The sequence below is a fragment of the Schistocerca nitens genome, chromosome 1 (genome assembly GCF_023898315.1).
Source record: "Schistocerca nitens isolate TAMUIC-IGC-003100 chromosome 1, iqSchNite1.1, whole genome shotgun sequence".
Taxonomy (NCBI): Eukaryota; Metazoa; Arthropoda; class Insecta; order Orthoptera; family Acrididae; genus Schistocerca; species Schistocerca nitens.
Genome location: NC_064614.1, coordinates 631,005,805 through 631,024,461, shown reverse-complemented (window position 1 = coordinate 631,024,461; position 18,657 = coordinate 631,005,805). Strand labels below are relative to the sequence as shown.

At 47.1% G+C, this 18,657-nt stretch overlaps 1 protein-coding gene across 4 annotated transcripts in view; it reads left to right on the top strand.

Moving 5' to 3' along the window:
- Positions 1–18,657, top strand: part of LOC126257721 (uncharacterized) — a 152,936-nt gene that overhangs the window by 99,040 nt on the left and 35,239 nt on the right. For all 4 annotated transcript variants that reach the window (XR_007546469.1, XM_049955584.1, XM_049955586.1 and 1 more), the window contains exons 8-9: positions 4,245–4,344; positions 15,932–16,168. Coding sequence is in view for 3 of the 4 variants with exons in the window: in XM_049955584.1 (XP_049811541.1) it covers positions 4,245–4,344; positions 15,932–16,168 (337 nt within the window). In the remaining variant the exon portion in view is untranslated. The remainder of the gene's footprint in view (positions 1–4,244; positions 4,345–15,931; positions 16,169–18,657) is intronic.

Here is an 18,657-nt window from a genome sequence, read left to right as displayed (position 1 = left end):
ATCATCCAGCGTCCGCAGATGGAGATTCGGGTTGATGTTCTTGATTATGGCGATGTCTAGAACATCAGCGTCTTGTGTCTGGACGTAAGGTATCCTCGTCGGTTCCCGTGGTCCATGGACGGAAACATGTAAATTCTCAGCCAGTGCAAACAACATATGTCCTTTTGGGTTATTCTTACGGGAATTCCAAGCAACATGTTTACTATTAAGATCCCCTCCAAGGAGGATCTTGTCGTAACCCTCTGTAACGGAGTAAAGATCTTCTGGGTGGAGAGGCTTCTTTGGGCTAAGGTAAGCCGCAATACAGGTAATGTTTCCGAGCGTCGTGTGGATTGTTACTGCCGTGGCCTCTAAAGTCTGGAGTTGGGGTAAACGTTCTTGGTGGTGACGAATACATTTTTTGATCAGAACTGCGGTCCCTCCACCCCGCTGGTCCCGTCTGTCCGTCCGGTAGATGTGCATGTTCCTCAAGCGGAGGTCGGTTGACTCGCGGAGATGTGTTTCGGAGACAAATGCTACGTCTATCCTGTGGCGATGTAAGAAGTCCGAGAATTCTATTTTCTTCAGTTTCAGGCCGTTGGCATTCCAAATGCAGAAGTTAAGATTCCTCGCGTGATGCCGTCTATCCATTTAGGGTGTTTGAAAAGCTGTCAATACGCTTTCTACAAGCGAGAGGATAGAGGTCAGCTTCTGCTGGAGGGCGGTGAGTAGTTGAAGAATATCTGTTAACGCTGGTGTAAAGGTGGTCGACCAGGCAGATGACGTCTCCGCTGGTGTTGGAGTCGGCGGATGGGCACGTATTGCTTCGGAGTACGAGCGCTGTTGTCTTGTCTGTCGTAGAGTCACTCTGGGTGCCGGCTGTGGTCGAGAGGCGATTGTTTCCACAGGGAGAGGTGCCGCTTGTTGTTGGGTGGCCGGAATCGCTGCCATGGCCGAGTTCTTAAAAATTATAGGCCGTTGTGGGGTCGACTTCTTTGGTGTCCTTCTAGTATATTTCCGTAGGAGTTCTTGAAATTTGGGGCAGCCACGGAAGGTCGCTGGATGTTCTTGTTCACAATTGGCGCACTTTGGGGGCGCCGTCCTAGGATGGGTACAATTCGATGATTTATGGGATCCACCGCAGCGGACGCAGCGTGCTGGCATGCTGCGGTAGTTCGCTGTATGCTCGAAACGTTGGCAATGTCGGCACTGGACTGGTCCTTCTTTACTATTATAGGTTTCGATTATCACTCGTGTGTAGAGCAGGTATTTGACATCATATATCTTGTCACTGTCTTTTCCGGATGGGAGGGTGACTCGGTACACAGGTTGCGGTATCAATTGTTTCGTCTTCTCGTCGCGTTCCTTAAATTGGTAGACTTGTAGCACTTTGAAGCCTTTTTCCTTGAGGGCATAGTAAAGTTGTTCTTCGGTAACTTCCGCCGGAAGGCGTTTGACAACTACTTTCAGTTCCCTGTCGTCTGGTGCTTGATGTGTAAAATAGGAGAAGTTGTGGTTCGTGAAGAATTTTATTGCACGCCTTTGGTCTTCGAAGGACTCAAAGTGGTATTTGATGCGGTCCTTTTGGTATATAGCTTTAAGGTTGCCCTCTAGAAGTCCGTTGAGCGTTTAATTGAGGTGAACGTAATCCTTTGTGTAATAAATTGTGACTGGGGGCACTTTGCGAAGCACATTCTTGTCTCTGTCCACGGCTTCTGCGGCATTAGAAGTTTGTGCCTGCGGCTTGTTGGTGGTTGATGGAGGCGCAGCTTGAGGTGTCAGTGGGGCGAATCGGTTCGTTGTGGGGATGGTCTCCGTTCGTCTCTTAGCCGGGTTGGCTAAGTCCTTGGCTAATGCGTTGCTTCTGCGCCGTTTGTTGTGTACGAGCGTAAAGTCCCCCTCTGCGTGCAGGGAGTCGTTTTCGTTGTCTGCTGAAAAGGCCGCTGCCATCTCCGCGTCGTCGACCGTTTGGTGGGACTGCTGTGATTCGACATCTGAGTCCACAGATGGAGATGCCAGACAGGTGTCGTTATCCTGCTCTTGCGTTTCCCGTGAATAGCGGATAAGGCGTTGTATGTCCTTCAGCGTTTCTTTGTCCTCCTCCCGACATATATCGAGTCTTCTGGCGTAGTCCTGGCGGTCGTCTTCGTTGCTGCGTCCGTCGTGATGTGATGTATGGCCGACATCCGAATACGGTTTCGTCGTGTGGTGTGTAGTTTTCTGCGGTCGAATAGCGCCTGTCGATCGTCGTTCTATCCTGTCATGAACCGGTGCCGTAGCCTGGGTCGTCAACCTGGGATCCGTCCTGTGTGGAGCGGCCGCTGGAGCGTCCGGCGGGCCAGGCCCAACCGACCGACCAGCGGCCGGCTCCAGCGCGTCCGAGGCGGCTGCCCCGGCCGCGCGCGCATCGTCCTGGCTCGTCGGCATCGCGAACTCGACTGCTTAATCGGGCTGTCAGCTGGAGGCTTGGTTCAAACATTTAACGAAGTTGTGAGTTTTAGTCGACAGGGGACGCTAGTGTTGAGGACGTAGCCTTCAAATTTTATTTTATTCTTTATAGGTATTTTTTGCCTCCTGATACTTATAAAAAGGCTGCTCGTCTTTAAAATATAAAAAGGCTGCTCGTCTTTAAAACATTAATATTCAAATTATAAAATACGATTTAAATGAGTATAATTCAATGCTTTTCAAACTAGCTGTTCAAATGGCGCCATTAGCCCATGCGGGGCTCTGAAAATTAACAAGTGTTGTGTGTAAGGAGAGGCCCGCCGGACAGGTTCTACCTGCGTTTTCTTGGATGGGATTTCTGCCTCTGTCGTACGTGATGGGAGGCTACTGAGTAACAAAAGTCTATTTTGAACATGGTGTGTCCGACTGTGCCAGGGGAGTGTCGCGACTCACTCCGACAAGTTATCGGTAACAGGCCGTTCAGAACTGTAAAGAACTGAGACCTGCAAAAGTCTCAAATTCTGAGAGACGCTGGGAAAGGGTCAGTTAAAGGTTAGATCTAGGAGATGGAATGTGGAGAGGCCATCCTGCAACTTTGTACGTGGGGGCGTGGCACAACCAGCAATCAGGTTGGTGCTAAGCTAAATGAGGCTGTTAGATTTTGCTAAGAACCCGTAAGACAAGCTACTATTGTGCCTACTGTGCGTAGGTGGAGGATGCTTTTTTTGGCTGTAATACGAAGGAGGGAAGGTAGTGAGCGTCAGACGTTGCCTGCTTCTGAGTTCCGGCTCTAAAAACCCTACTATTGGTTAATCACATTAAAACTGAGTATTGAAGGTAGACTTCTGCGTTATTAGAATGTATCTGACTGGTCGCCACTCTGAAGAACCACTGTCGGAGGCGATCAAAATCGTGTACAAGGCTCACACTTACAAAGTAAGAGTGAAAATTCACTTCTAGCTGGAAGCTCTCTGTAAATCAGTTCCATCCGAGCCACAGAAGGCGACATTTCATCTGGGACACGGACTTCGGGCTCTGAGGGAGAGCAGTTTTCGATGCAGGACAGATGGCTTAGAGTTCTGCAGCCACCACTACAGCGATTCGCGGGCACGGGCAACACTTAAGTATGGTGAGCAACAGCAGCACTCGTAAACCTGTCTGTATGACGCTCGTAAAGACTTCAGATCAACGTTAGGACTAAGGGAGTAGGCGCATGCGTGATTTTTCTGCTAATGTTCACTTCTTGATTAGCAATCGACAATTGCTGTGCGGCTTCTGGGAACTTAGTTGCTTCCCCAAGTGTGTGTTGATTCTAACTTGTTCAGTCCGGATTCATTATCCGACCTTTGCCAGGCCGGATTCATTACCCGACCTTTGCCAAGATGTTGACAATCTAATTCAGTTGTAAACTGTGTTGATATTTGATGAAAGTCACAGCTGTAATTTGATGAATTAACTGTCGTTATCATGTTTGTGAATAACAGCTTCCACGTATCATGTACGTTAGGGCCAATCTTGTTTACTTAACTAGTTCATTCAGTTACCCATTGCGTGACACCTGTTACTAAACTCTCGTGAACTTGTGGGGTGCGATCTGTTTATCGGTAAGGTCACCCGACACAGGTCATTCTGATATCCACAGGGTATGTCGATTGTTCATCTGTAGCCTCATACCGCAATTAGCAAAGGACAGGGAATCTGAATTTGATGGTTCAACACTACGAATGATTGTAACACAAGGGTATCGTTTTCTCTAACGAGAACGCCAGCAGTAAGACGAGAAGTGGGATCCGGCACGGCTGTCCGCTGTGTTGCAGGGTCGGCGCTGTCGATGCTGGTGCTGTGGCTGCTGCTGGCGGCGGGCGGCGGCTGCGGCTGCTGCGGCTCGCAGGAGAAGGCGCGGCCGCTGCTCATCACGTGAGTCTGCCGCTGCTGTCTGCTCTTTCCACACGTATCGTTGCTGAAAAAGATAGACCCAGTGAAACGAATTCCTATTTCGTATGATATAAACTGAATCTGAACATACGTACTGTTGGAAAAGAAAGGATGTGAAGTTTCGATTACCAGCACTGACCTCACGCTTGTAACTTTTTGTGTGGCTTTGAAAAAGAGGCAGTTTAAGTTCCACATCTGTGGAACCTACTAATCAAGCGTCCCCACTGCAAGACTTGTCCCGTGCACCCTCCAACCACCACCTACACCAGCCCTGCCATTGGCAAAACATATACTATAATATCAAAGGAAGAGCCACCTGTGAAATGACACACGCTGTTATGTAAACAGCTGTTATATAAACACTGTTCGGCCTCTTACATTGGTATGACTACCAGTAAGTTATCAATCAGAATGAATGGACATATAGAATGTACACTGGAAACACAGAATATCCTGTTGCAGAGAATGCACTACAATTTGACAGTCCTGACCTCGGTGCCTTTTTCACATCACGTGCCCTCTGGAGTCTTCCAGCAGACACTAGCTTCTCAGAACTTCGCAGCTGGGAACTGACGTATAACATTTCCTACTTCTCCCCACCTACCTGATCCTAATTTACGGTAATTTCTTCAGTCTTACTTGTCAGTTTTCTACATCATTTATCATTTATTTTCTGACTCATCTATTCTGTCCTCCCCCCCCTCCCCCCCCGCACACACACCTGTAACATGTAACACATACAATGCACTTACCTTTCCGCTCTCCGCTCTTATTAACTCTTGCACATGTTCTGTCAGTAATCTCCGTCTTGCTTATTACGCTATCTGCCACCTCTAAGCTGTAAGGTTTTCAAATGTCGTCCGGTGCAGCTCCCAACAATCAGTATGAGATTTTCACTCAGCAGCGGAGTGTGCGCTGATATGAAACTTCCTGGCAGATTAAAACTGTGTGTCGGACCGAGACTCAAACTCGGGACCTTTGCCTTTCGCGGGCAAGTGCAGAGTGAAAATCTCATCCTGGGGACATCCCCCAGACTGTGGCTAAGCCATGTCTCCGCAATATCCTTTCTTTCAGGAGTGCTAGCTCTGCAAGGTTCGCAGGAGAGCTTCCGTTAAGTTTGGGAGGTAGGAGACGAGGTATTGGCAGAAGTAAGGCTGTGAGGACGGGGCGTGAGTCGTGCTTGGGTAGCCCAGTTGGTAGAGCACTTGCCCGCGAAAGGAAAAGGTCTCGAGTTCGAGTCTCGGTCCGGCACACAGTTTTCATCTGCCAGGAAGTTCCCAACAATCAGCTTCTCTGGTCCTTGATTACGGGGGACTTTTCAAAATCTCCTCGTTCTCTAAACATCCCCAGTCCTTTTTCTTCATCCCTCTTCCTTGGCGTTCAGCCCTTCTGCCAGAGGAAGGAACCACTGAACAAAGGAGGAAATACAAAGCACCTACTATAAAAGAATGAATAATGACTTCTGTTTAATTTATATCATGAACACAAATTTGTTACAACTTACTTTCGTGTCAAAAGGCACTCGTCATGTTAGTTTCATTATATTGTGCTCTCAACATGTAAAAATGTCCAAGAATTAGGACATCTTTCTTTGCGTTTTAAATACGTACATCTTACGAAATGCAGACCTGTCAAAGAAGACAAAACGTTGCAAATCTGGAAGACAATAATCAAGTAAGGGTGGCTCCTACTATTTCTGAACGACATTTATATCTGGGAATGATGAATTCCTAACACTTTAACTCAGGGATGAGGAGGAGAACACGTTGAGGCGCCTTCATGTTCTCGTACCAGTGGCTGGTAGCACATAAATCGATATTTGTCAGGTAGTCCTGTTGATCGCTGATTTGGTGCAGAAATAGTACATGCCAGTTTCCCCATTTCTCTGTATGCGGTTTCTTCTAGTTAAGATTCGTCGTACCCCGCTTGCAACTGGACGACTGGAATGGAGAAGTGAGAAGATGCTTTGTGCCAACATTCGCAACAGACATGCTGGAGAGGACTTGTCGCCAAGCAAAGCACCACCTCGACGTGTGATGTGTTGTGCAAGGATCGCACATGAGGTACAAATGGCGACGATCTAAACACTTTCAACGTTGCAATTGGAGGTTGTGGTATGCACGTACGTGTACCCTGTACATTATTTCCGGAAAAATTGTCAGCAGACTATGCGACTAAGGGGGATAGTCTCAGACTGTCAAAACTGCGTTTCGGAATGTAGACCCATTGATCAGTATTCAGTACATCGGAGGTGGACAAAGCCGTGACGCATGGAGAGCGCTGAAATCTCTACAATGTACTCGTAACAGAACATTAAAAATTCGAGACACCTTAGTTCCATTGGAAGGATGGAGGAAGTATTATTGGAATATGTTTAATGAAAACCGTCCAGTGTTCTTTGTAAATGACAACGATGAGTCATTTATATTGTATAGATTTTATGACGAAATAATTATGCCTGAATAGCTGAAAAACGTGCTTATGACTATGAAGAATGGACGACCTTCAGATCCAAATGGACTGGATTGCCCATCGAATTATTCAAAAATGGACTAGATAAACTTCTGGTGTTTAGTACCTATGCTTTCAATCGGTGCGTAAGGGGGAAACAATTACTAGAGGGGCGAAAGATATCATACATATATAACCCAAATAAAAACGGCAACGGAAAAAAAGTGTCAACGATAAAATAGTGACTGTAAGAAATTCAGTCTCTTGATTATACGGGAAATTTACAAATGGGAGGATAGTATCACAGACTATGGATGAAGAGGAACGGAATCGCTACCATGCCTAAATAACATGCAGAGACAATATGTTTTTCCTAAAACAGCTGGTGCAAGAAAGACTAGCCAGGAATCTGGAGGCCCACATGTTTTCATTGATTTTAAGAAAGCCTATGATCTCATTCTCCTCAATAAATTGTGGGCTGTAGTGTGGAGTGAGTCGTTTATACTGTATGTTCAAGCTGTTAGAGCTTCATATAGTGGCACAACTTGCATAATTAAAATACATACAAAAGTATCTGGAGAAATCCCAATGACAAAAGGGTTGCAACAAGGACACGCGATGGCATCTACATTAATGAAAATGTACTTGAATTCTGCCTTCTGGTTATGGAAACATTCATGCCGTATTATGCGTGTGTCAATAAATTGTGAAAAGCTATTCGCTTTCCATTTTGTTGATGACCAAGTCATTTTTGTAGTGGATTAATATGACATGAACTAAATGGTTGTAAAGTTGCACAAAGAATATCATAAATGGTATTTAACGATTAATTTAAAGAAAACGGAGTATTTGTCTAACATAGGAGTGGGTGAAACGTGACGTAATATTTTGGGATAGTAAGGTATGGTTCAAATGGCTCTGAGCACTATGGGACTTAACTGCTGAGGTTATCAGTCCCCTAGAACTTAGAACTACTTAAACAGAACTAACCTAAGCACATCACGCACGTCCGTGCCCGAGGCAGGATTTGAAAAAAATGGCTCTGAGCACTATGGGACTCAACATCTTAGGTCATAAGTCCCCTAGAACTTAGAACTACTTAAACCTAACTAACCTAAGGACATCACACACACCCATGCCCGAGGCAGGATTCGAACCTGCGGTCGTAGCGGTCGCGCGGTTCCAGACTGTAGCGCCTAGAACCGCTCGGCCACACCGGCCGGCGATAGAAAGGTATGCTGAGTCTTAAAAATATTTGGGGGTCGTTATTAAAGAAGATAGATCCAGTAAGAGCTGAAGTAAGAACCGCAATTGGCAAAGTACCCAAGCAATCAGACAATAAAATGACGCTTTATCGAGCACAGATATTAGATCAGAAACAAAGATTAGGGTATATAAAATTATTGTAGAAGGTAGAGCAATGTATGCAGCAGAAACACGTGAAATAACTGGGAAAACTAAAAGGAATTCATTGTCAATGGAGGTGACATTTTGGAGGTGTTGCTTTAGGTGAAGAGTACGGGATGAAATTAAAACTGAATACGCAAGAGAATGAACCTGGGCAGCACTGTACTGGATACAACAGAAGAAAAACGACTGAGATTCTTTGGGCATGTACGCCGATTGGGGGAGGAGAGGTGGCTTAAGAAAATGATGGAACGAATCCCAAATAATAGAAGAAGAGGACGCCTGATAGCAACATGGGAAGAGGGAGTAAGAAGAGCTACGCCTACTAAGTTGACTGCCTACACTACGCTTGTCCGTCCTCGTTTAGAATACTGTTGCGCGGTGTGCGATCCTTACCAGATAGGACTGACGGAGTTCAAAGAAAGGCAGCACGTTTTGTAGTATCGCGAAATATGGGAGAGAGTGTCTTAGAAATGATACAGATCTGGGTTGGACATCATTAAAAGAAAGGCGTTTTCCGTTGCGACGGAATCTTCTCACGAAATTCGAATCACAAACTTTCTCCTCCGAATGCGAAAATATTTTGTTGACACCGACCTACATATGGAGGAACGGTCACCACGATAAAATAAGGGAAATCAGAGCTCGTACGGAAATATTTAGGTTTTCATTCTTTCCGCGCCCTGTACGAGATTGTAATAATAGAGAATTGTGAAGGTGGTTCGATGAACCCTCTGCCAGGCACTTAAATGTGACTTGCAGAGTACTCATGTAGATGTAGATGTAGAGGGGAATTCGCAGACAGGAGATTAGAAAGATAGGAGACTTCGGAAGCTACGATGCGAGGAAGAACTATAATGTTGTCTCAAACTGCCAAAACAATAAATAAGTTTTTCAGGCGTGCTCTCTCTTCTACGTTGGGTATAATCTCGTCTTGTCTCCCCGGGAGACAGAGAGAGAGAGAGAGAGAGAGAGAGAGAGAGAGAGAGAGAGAGGGAGAGGGAGGGAGAGAGAGATCGGGAGACTGATACCTGTTGAGGCGCTGCGACCAATTTCCTGGAGCTTACTCTTCTCCCACGTCCTGCTGCACAGCTACTCACCGCCAGTGATTCCTGCTCGAGATGACATAATGTAGGCTGTGCTGCTGCCCTGTCTGTGCCTCTGCTTAGGGCATGCACAAAGTCGTTCTCTTTGCTGCCCTTGTCACTGGCCTCAGTTTGACCCAACAGCAGTCTTGCAGTCGTCTCTGTCTTCCTAGTGGCGTACCATCCTGGAAACTTGAAGCCAGTACCAATCACTCAAATCGCCAGCTCACTGACGCTAAATAGTCATACAACTGACAGCCAAAAACAGTTGCAGGATAGAATTTTTTTTATTAAAATTCTTGACCATCAGAAGTAAAACTTCCTGAACAGAAAGACACATTCATTAGAAAAGCCATATCAACGAAAGTTTTTTTTTTCCTTTATTGTATTTCAATTCGCCATCGGGGCGGGCTGGCAGCAGCATAGGCGCTGCTCTTCAGCCGAAAGACATAGAACAAAACAATAGAAGACATTTAAAAACAGCAAAGGAGAGAATAAGGTGAACATAGATATAAAAAAGGGGAACATCATGGAAGGCAATAGACAAAAAAACGGGGTGACTGTAAAATGGAGAGAAAAAACTGTTTAAAAGTAGCACACATAAAAAGCCACACACTGCGACGGTTAAAAGAACACAAGGCACAGTAAGACTGGAGCATAAAGGTAGCGACGGACGGCATAGCACATAACTTAACACTGGCGGCGAACCTCAAGGCAGGCTACAATTAAAACACACCTCTTGACGCACACGAGAAACAGCACTAAACAACACTGATGTGGCACACTGATGAAGAGCAACACAGAGGATCTGCCAGGCGCTAGGAGATGAGGGAGACCTGGAGAAGGGAGGGAGGGGAAGAGATGGGGGAGGTGAGCGGGGGGCGCGCGGAAGAGGGCCAGGTAGGGAGGGATGTGGGAAGGAGAGAGGCAAATATGGGGTGCAGGGTCTCAGGGGAGGGGGGGGGGGGGGACGGAGGAAAATCCGCTCTTGGAGAAGGAGGAAAGAGGAAAAGGGGGCCCTGGGGAGTGGGGGGAACAAGGCCAGGCTATAGTTGGAAGGAAGGGTAGATGTCACGGCGAAGTTCGTCATCCGGGAGGGGGAGGCGTTGGAAGTTGCCCTGATGAAGGAGATGGAGGGTGTGGAGGTGGAGAGAGGGAGGGATACAGCGATAGAGGCGCGGCAACGGGCGGGGGGTGGAGAGCAAGGAGGAAACCAGAGGGTGGGGGGGATCAAGCCTGCGAACAATGTAAAGGATGCGGAGATGTTGAAGGAACAGGAGGAGGTGGGGGAAGGGGATCAGTTCATACAGGAGCCGTGTGGGGGAAGGAAGGCGGATACGGAAGGCAAGGTGGAGTGCATGGCGTTCAAGGATTTCGAGGGCCTTGTAAAAGCGGGTGGGGGCGGAGATCCAGGCAACGCTGGCATAACAGAGGATAGGACGGATGAGGGATTTGTAGGTGTGGAGGATGGTAGAAGGATGCAAGCCCCATGTCCGGCCAGACAGGAGTTTCAGAAGGCGGAGGCGGAAATGGGCTTTCTGCTGGATGGTCAGGAGATGAGGGGTCCAGGTGAGGTGGCGGTCAAGGGTGAGGCCAAGGTATTTCAGGGTGGAGGTGAGTTGGATAGGACGACCATAAAGGGTGAGGTAGAAATCATGGAGGCGGAAGGAGCGAGTGGTGCGGCCTATGATGATTGCCTGGGTTTTGGAGGGGTTGAGACGGAGGAACCACTGGTTACACCAAGTGGTGAACTGGTTAAGTAGGGTTTGGAGGGTACGTTGAGACCGTTGAAGGGTAGGATAGAGAGCCAGGAAGGCGGTGTCATCAGCATACTGGAGAAGGTGGACTGGTGAGGGTGGCTTGGGCATATCAGCTGTATACAAGAGATAAAGGAGAGGGGAGAGGACAGAACCCTGGGGGACACCAGCCGTGGGATAAAAGATACGGGAGTTGGTGTTCTGGAGGGTGACATAGGAAGGACGGTGCGATAGGAAGGAAGCGACCAGACGGACAAAATTGATAGGCAGGGCGTAGGTTTGGAGTTTAAAGAGGAGACCGGGATGCCATACACGGTCATAGGCATTTTGGAGGTCAAGGGAAACAAAAATGGCGGAGCGACGGGAGTTGAGCTGGAGGGACAGAAGGTGAACAAGGTTGAGGAGTTGGTCGTCAGCAGAGAAGGAGGGTCGGAAGCCACACTGGGTAAGGGGGAGGAGGTGGTGGTGAGCAAGGTGCTGATGGATACGGCGGGAGAGGATGGATTCAAAGACCTTACTGAAGACGGAGGTGAGGCAGATGGGACGATAGGAAGAGGCGGCAGAAGGGGGTTTGTTGGGTTTGAGGAATAAGAGGACGCGGGAGGTCTTCCACAGGTCAGGGTAGAAGCCAGTAGAGAGGACGACATTATAGAGATTGGCGAGGACAGTCAGGAAGGAATAGGGGCTTTCGCGAAGGTGACGGTAGGTGACACAGTCGTGACCAGGGGCCGTGTTGCGTTTGGACCGGAGGAAAAGTTTAATGTCTTGTGCTGTGATGGGAGTGTTTATGTCGGAGGGGGGCAACTGCCCCATCAACGAAAGTGAGAAACAGAAGCTTAAGTAACAGTGAAATTACTAAAGTAATACAGGCACAAAATCTTTAGTACTTACTAAAATTACATCATGCCATGGAGAATAATAAAACAATTATGCCAAAGGCGTCGTCAGTAATTTAAAACATCATCTCCATTTGTACAACATGTGTAATGGGCACAGAATCATAGCGAACAGTTTAACACCGTTACTACGCCTATGAACTATTGAGACACGAGTGTGAAAGCACTAAGGCAGATTGTTTCGCCGCGAGAGGGCACATGCATGTGCAAGACTCACGTATATTAAAATCCATAAATACATACATAAGCGCATCAAAAATTATTAAAGGTTGTGTTAATTCAAACTCTGTCTTAATAATAAAACGTATCAGGCCAATTAAAGACATTTATGTAAAATAAAAATATAGAACCAAATTTACCTGTGTCCTAGTGTCAAACGGATAAAGCTTGCGCTTGTAACATCTAACGAGAGAGGGCACAAGTGTAATTCGCGAGAGACTCGCGTAACGTAGGCATGAAATACATACTAGCGAAACAACCAAAATGTTATAATAAAACGAAACCATCTGTCATTATGAATAAAACATAGTAGTCATTTAACCACACATACACATTAAAATTCATAACTAACAAACATCACAATACTTAGAATCCCAACAAGATAGGAAAAGCGCATTTCACCGGCATCAACAAGCAAGAAAATAACTACTAGTCAGCCAGACTAAATTACATTAAGGCAATGAGGGGTTTGAAACTGTCTAAAAAATTTTTGTTTCGAAGCTGCACCTGTTCATTAAGAACAAAACCATCTTTTAGAGACAGATGCTTAAAAATCTCTAATTCTTCGAGCAAGTCTAGTTTGTAACCTTTATTAGCTTCATGAAGCAGCTCTACGTCGTCCAGTTCACTTGGCGTGTGCCGTAAGAGCCGTAGATGTTCAGCAAAGGTGGAATTATATACGTTTTCCCCATTTTTACCTAACATGTGTTCTTTATACCTAACTTTAATGGGTCTACCTGTCTGCCCTATGTAATAGTTTGGGCAGTCGTTACAAGTAATTTTGTATACACCGGACTTAGTGCTGAGTTCTTCTCGTGCTCCAATATTATGAATTTACTCCGTAAATAATAGCCTGAAACGTAGAGTAGACGGGAGACTCACAGACTAACCCGAGAACTCCGGCGGAAGGTTCAGAACTGGAAGCAACACACGTGGGAACTCAAAATGGACAACTTTCTATTACGCACCAAAGATGAATGGCGAATAGTTAAAAGTCTCCGACAGCAACAGCCCCCCAAAAGGGCAATTCGAGGACCCCATGGCCTCTTGTACGACTCACTGGCGCAGGCGGAGCTGTATGCGGACACATACCAACAACAGATGACTACGCCCACCACGGAGGATGGAGATGATGCACTCCACCGTGCAGAGGAGGACACAGCGGCGGAATGGGAAGCTATTCGGGACGCCCCGACTAACGCTATGCCCCGGCTGACAACGCCGGAGGAAATTCGGAGGATTATCAAGTATAGCAAACACACCTCACCTGGAGCAGATAGAATCAGCAATACGTAATTGAAACACCTCCCGAGAAAGCCTGTTGTGCTTCTCACCCGGACAGTGAACAGCTGCCTCAGGACTGGATACTTCCCAGAGGCATGGAAGATTGCCAGAATAGTGCCAATACCAAACCCGGGCAAGGATCTCTCACACCCTGACAGCTACAGACCCATAAGTTTACTGCCGACGATGGGAAAGGTACTGGAACGTGTCCTACTGAAACGCATGCTGGACATCCTTGTGGCACACAACATCATCCGACCGGAGCAGTTTGGCTTCCAGGCGAAGCTATCGGCTGAGTTACAACTACTGCGCATCACGGAATCTATCCAAGACAATTTCAACAAGAAACGACATACTATTGGAGTATTTCTCGATATAGAGAAGGCTTACGATAAAGTATGGCGACGCAACTTGATCGTCAAGCTCCGACGTACCACTCCCCTACCAGACTGCTACTTAAAACTTCTCGATAATTTTCTTCAGGATCGCAGATTATATGTTCGCATTGACGACAAGAATTCAACAACACGGCCTGTCCTTGAAGGACTTCCACAAGGATCGGTCATATCTCCACTGCTGTTTAATTTATATATTAACGACCTCCCGACGGTGCCACATGTTACTGCCAGTTTCTATGCCGACGACACAGCGCTCCTGACTGCAGGCACCAGAATGGACCACCTCGTCACACGAATGCAGCGCCAACTAGATTTAGTGGCCCACTGGTCCCACATGAACAAAATAACGGTCAATGCAGAGAAAACCAAAGTTATTGTATTCACACGTCGGAGACCCATCGTCAATGAACGCCTACGGATATCAGACCAGCCACTCCCCTGGGCAACAACTGTAAAATACCTGGGAGTGCATCTGGACGCCAAACTGTTGTATAGTCATCACATTATGGAGAAGAAGACGTCTGGCCGCAAAATGCTGGGAGCTCTCCTCCCATTTCTGAAGAGCTCATACCTCAGACAACGCACGAAACTCCAGTTGTACCATGCCACAGTCGAACCATCTATTTTGTATGGATCGACCTCTTGGGGTACTACGTGTGCCACTAACTACAAGAAGCTACAGGTTGTACAAAGCAGATGCCTACGATGGATCACAGGAGCCCAATGGTGGATCCGCAATCATGACATTCATCGAGCCTTAAGCGAATCTTACCTCTCAGACAAGGTCAAGGAGAAGGCACGAACCTTATTTCGGAAGTTGGACATGATACGTGACAGTACACCACAACTCACAACAGTAGGTGTGGTAGAACCCTTACGCAACCATAAATATAAAGTACCGAAGGCGATAGTATTTGAGCCTCCGTAAATGATATCCCAACGTAATTCTCCGTAATTTAAGGACATATCGTCCTTTAGCACTTCTACACACATGTTTTCAAACACACACCAAAAGCAGCGAGTTAAAGGACCCTTCTGTGTGCCCAAACTAAAGCTGAAAGAAGAATAAATAAATAAAGAGAAAATTTTTACCCCTTCCATTCCCTACAGAAGTAAAAATCAACGAAGTTGATCAGACTTCAGCACCACCACACAAAAAACATTGGTCAAGAATTTTAATAAAAAAAATTCTATCCTGCAACTGTTTTTGGCTGTCATCCTTTATTGTGAAGAATTTTAACAGTTGCTGCTGCAGCCATGTTTAAAATCTTGTCATACAACTGAGATGAAATAAATGTATTTTGTTGGCGGTTGCCGCATGGTTAGCTCTTGCCGGTCTATAGTCTCATGCAGCTAGGTGAGACAGAGGAGAATGAGGTTTCTTTATTTTTCCCGACGTCAGCAGAATAGTTACTGTTAGAAAAGGGAGTTTCCAGAATGAGATTTTCACTCTGCAGCGGAGTGTGCGCTGATATGAAACTTCCTGCCACATTAAAACTGTGTGCCGGACAGAGACTCGAACTCGGGACCTTTACCTTTCGCAGACAAGTGCTCTAACATCTGAGCTACCCAAGCACGACTCAAGCCCCGTCCTCACAGCTTTACTTCTGCCAGTACCTCGTCTCCTACCTTCTGGAGAGCTGTAAACTTTGGAAGGTAGGAGATGTACTGGCAGAAGTAAAGCTGTGATTCGGTAGCTCAGATGTTAGAGCACTTGCCCGCGAAAGGCAAAGGTTCCGAGTTCGAGTCTCGGTCCGGCACACAGTTTTAATGTGCCAGGAAGTTTCAGAAAAGGGAGTGTTTCCACTTCTTAGAGTGCATGCCTAGTAGGCAACTGTTTAAAAATGGCTGGTTCAAATAGCTCTGAGCACTATGAGACTTAACATCTATGGTCATCAGTCCCCTAGAACTTAGAACTACTTAAACCTAACTAACCTAAGGACAACACACAACACCCAGTCATCACGAGGCAGCAACTGTTCAGCCTGGCTTAATAGTCTAATAATTTTTATTCGCGCTGTGTACGTTGGTGAACTGGGGGAAGCTGGAAGCTGAGCGGGAGTTTTGCACAGGGCGGTGGCGACGGCGAGCGCGCTGTCGGTCGTGCTGTGGGCGGTGACGCTGGTGGCGTTCGCGCTGGGCGCGCACGGCGAGGTGCTGGCGTGCCGGCCGCTCTTCAGCGCGCCCGACTACCCGCAGCTGTCGCGCCTGCTCGACCGGCCCGGCGTACTCTTCCCCGCGGGCGGCTTCTTCCGCAACGTCGCCGGCTCCAACGCCAGCCTCGACGTGCCGCTCAAGGACGTGTTGCAGTGAGTACCTAGCCGCCTCTCAACACATCGCTCACACAGTGTTACAAGTGATATCTACACTGACATGACAAAAGTCGTAGCATACCTCCTAATATGGTGTCGGACCTTCATCCCGGTGTAGTGCAGGAGGTCGACTTGACAAGGATTCTACTAGTCGTTGGAAGTCCCCTGCAGAAATACTGAGCCATGCTGCCTCTATAGCCGTTCATAATTGCAAAAGTGTTCCCGATGCATGATTTTCTGCACGAACTGACCTCTCGATTATGTCTCATAAATGTTCCATGGTTCGATCCGGGTGGCCAAATTATTCGCTCGAACTGTCCAGAATGTTCTTCAAACCACTCGCAAACTACTGCGGCGCAGTGGCATGGCGCATCCATAAATGTTTCATCGTTGTTTGGGAACATGAAGTCCATGAATGACTGCAGATGGTCTCCAAGTAGCCAAACATAAACTGGAGCCACCACCAGCTTGTACAGTGCATTGTTGACAACCTGGCTCTATGGCTTCGTCGGGTCCACGCCACACTCGAACCCTACCACCAGCTCTAATCAGCTGAAGTCGGGACTCATCTGATCAGGCCACGGGTGTCTAGTAGTATACGGTCCTAACGATATGGTCACGAGCCCAGGGGTCCTATTCTGTATCGTTCATATCGATCGGTGTAGTTGGTTCGTTTCGGTGGTGAAATCATTTTCGTTCGACATTCCCGCTGGTATTGTAGCAACACTTCGTACTGCGAAAACGCAAGTTCGGTACTGCGAAGAATAGCGCGCCTGTGTCGTCTGCTAGCCGCTTTGTGTTCGTGGCGCTGTACGCGCTCCAGTGCGCATGTGCGGATGTGCTGCAGCTTGCTTTTGATTGGCTTGCGCGACGCGAACCGACAACAGCGCTTCGATTCTGTAGACCCGAACGGCATCGCTACCGAAATGCATACTGAATAATGATGGGACTCTAATTCGAGTACTAGACCATTCGGTGCTTTGAGTACCGAAACGATCGGCACAATGGAGGAAAGATACAGAATAGGGCCCCAGGTGAGGCGCTGCAGGCGATGTCGTGCTGTCAGCAAAGGCACTCGAATCGGTCGTCTGCAGCCATAGTCCATTAACGCCAAATTTCGCCGCACAGTTTTCATGGATACGTTCGTCCTATGTCCCACATTGATTTCTGCGGTTGTGCCAGTCACTGTTGCCTGTCTGTTAGCAGTGACAACCCTATCCAGACGCCGTTGCTCTCGGTCGTTAAGTGAAGGCCGAAGGACACTGCGTTATCCGTAGTGAGAGATGATGTCTGAAATATCGTATTCTCGGAACATCTTGACACTGCGTCTCTCAGAATATTGAATTCCTAACGTTTTCCGAAATGGAATTCCCCATACGTCTAGCTCCAACTACCATTCCTCGTTCACAGTGTGGCCATAATCATGTCGGAAACCTTTCCATGAATCACCTGAGTACTGCCCTTTTATAACTTGCGTACATGATAATATCGCCATCTGTATATGTGCATATCGCTATACCATGATTTTTGTCACGTCAGTGTAAGCTCTACAGATTACTTCATGACAGCCCTGGCAGCAGTTCTGCTTTGTTTTTGGTATTTAGTTCCTTAGTTCCTAGGTCGTACTCCCAGTTCTGTCCAGTGTCTAGCTTGCCTCGCAAGCTGACTGGTGCCAGTGTTGGTGTCGCGGTGCTCTCACGGAATCGTGCTGCCGCAATCGTAACTCTGTTGGCGGGACTTTTTAGTCTGTCGCGGTTGAGTGACATCTTGTGATGGCAAAAATACCCTAATCCAAACACCCTCCTGTGGATCTTCCTTAGCATTCCTTTTCTGTATCACTGAAAAGAGATTTAATTTTTTGCTTGAGAGCTGGGTCAGGGTGACGAAAGTTCAGCAAGCATGACTCATCTGCCTCTACCTATGGATCTACGCAACCCGCAACGCCTTCAAAAAGCACTCGCGAGATTTTCGTATTCAAAAATGGCTCTGAGCACTATGGGACTCAACTGCTGTGGTCATAAGTCCCCTAGAACTTAGAACTACTTAAACCTAACTAACCTAACGACAGCACACAACACCCAGCCATCACGAAGCAGAGAAAATCCCTGACCCCGCCGGGAATCGAACCCGGGAACCCGGGCGTGGGAAGCGAGAACGCTACCGCTTTTCGTATTCCCTCGCTTGTTATGCGCAAGCTTTTAGTCTCCCAGAAAACATCGACAGAACTTTTTTGTAGGAAATTTAATGTACGAGGCGTGTTTTTTAAGTAAGTACCGTTTTGAAATTAAAAAAAAGATGTCCTAAGATATTTCAATAATTTTATTTTTTCATGAAGGCCTGTACCTTAATCTATTTTTCTACATAATTTCCGTCAATATTGAGGCACTTGTCATAACATTGTACCAGTTTTTGAATACCGTCCTCATAGAAGTCTTCCGCCTGACTTGTTAACCACTGCATCACCACTGTTTTGACTTCCTCATCGT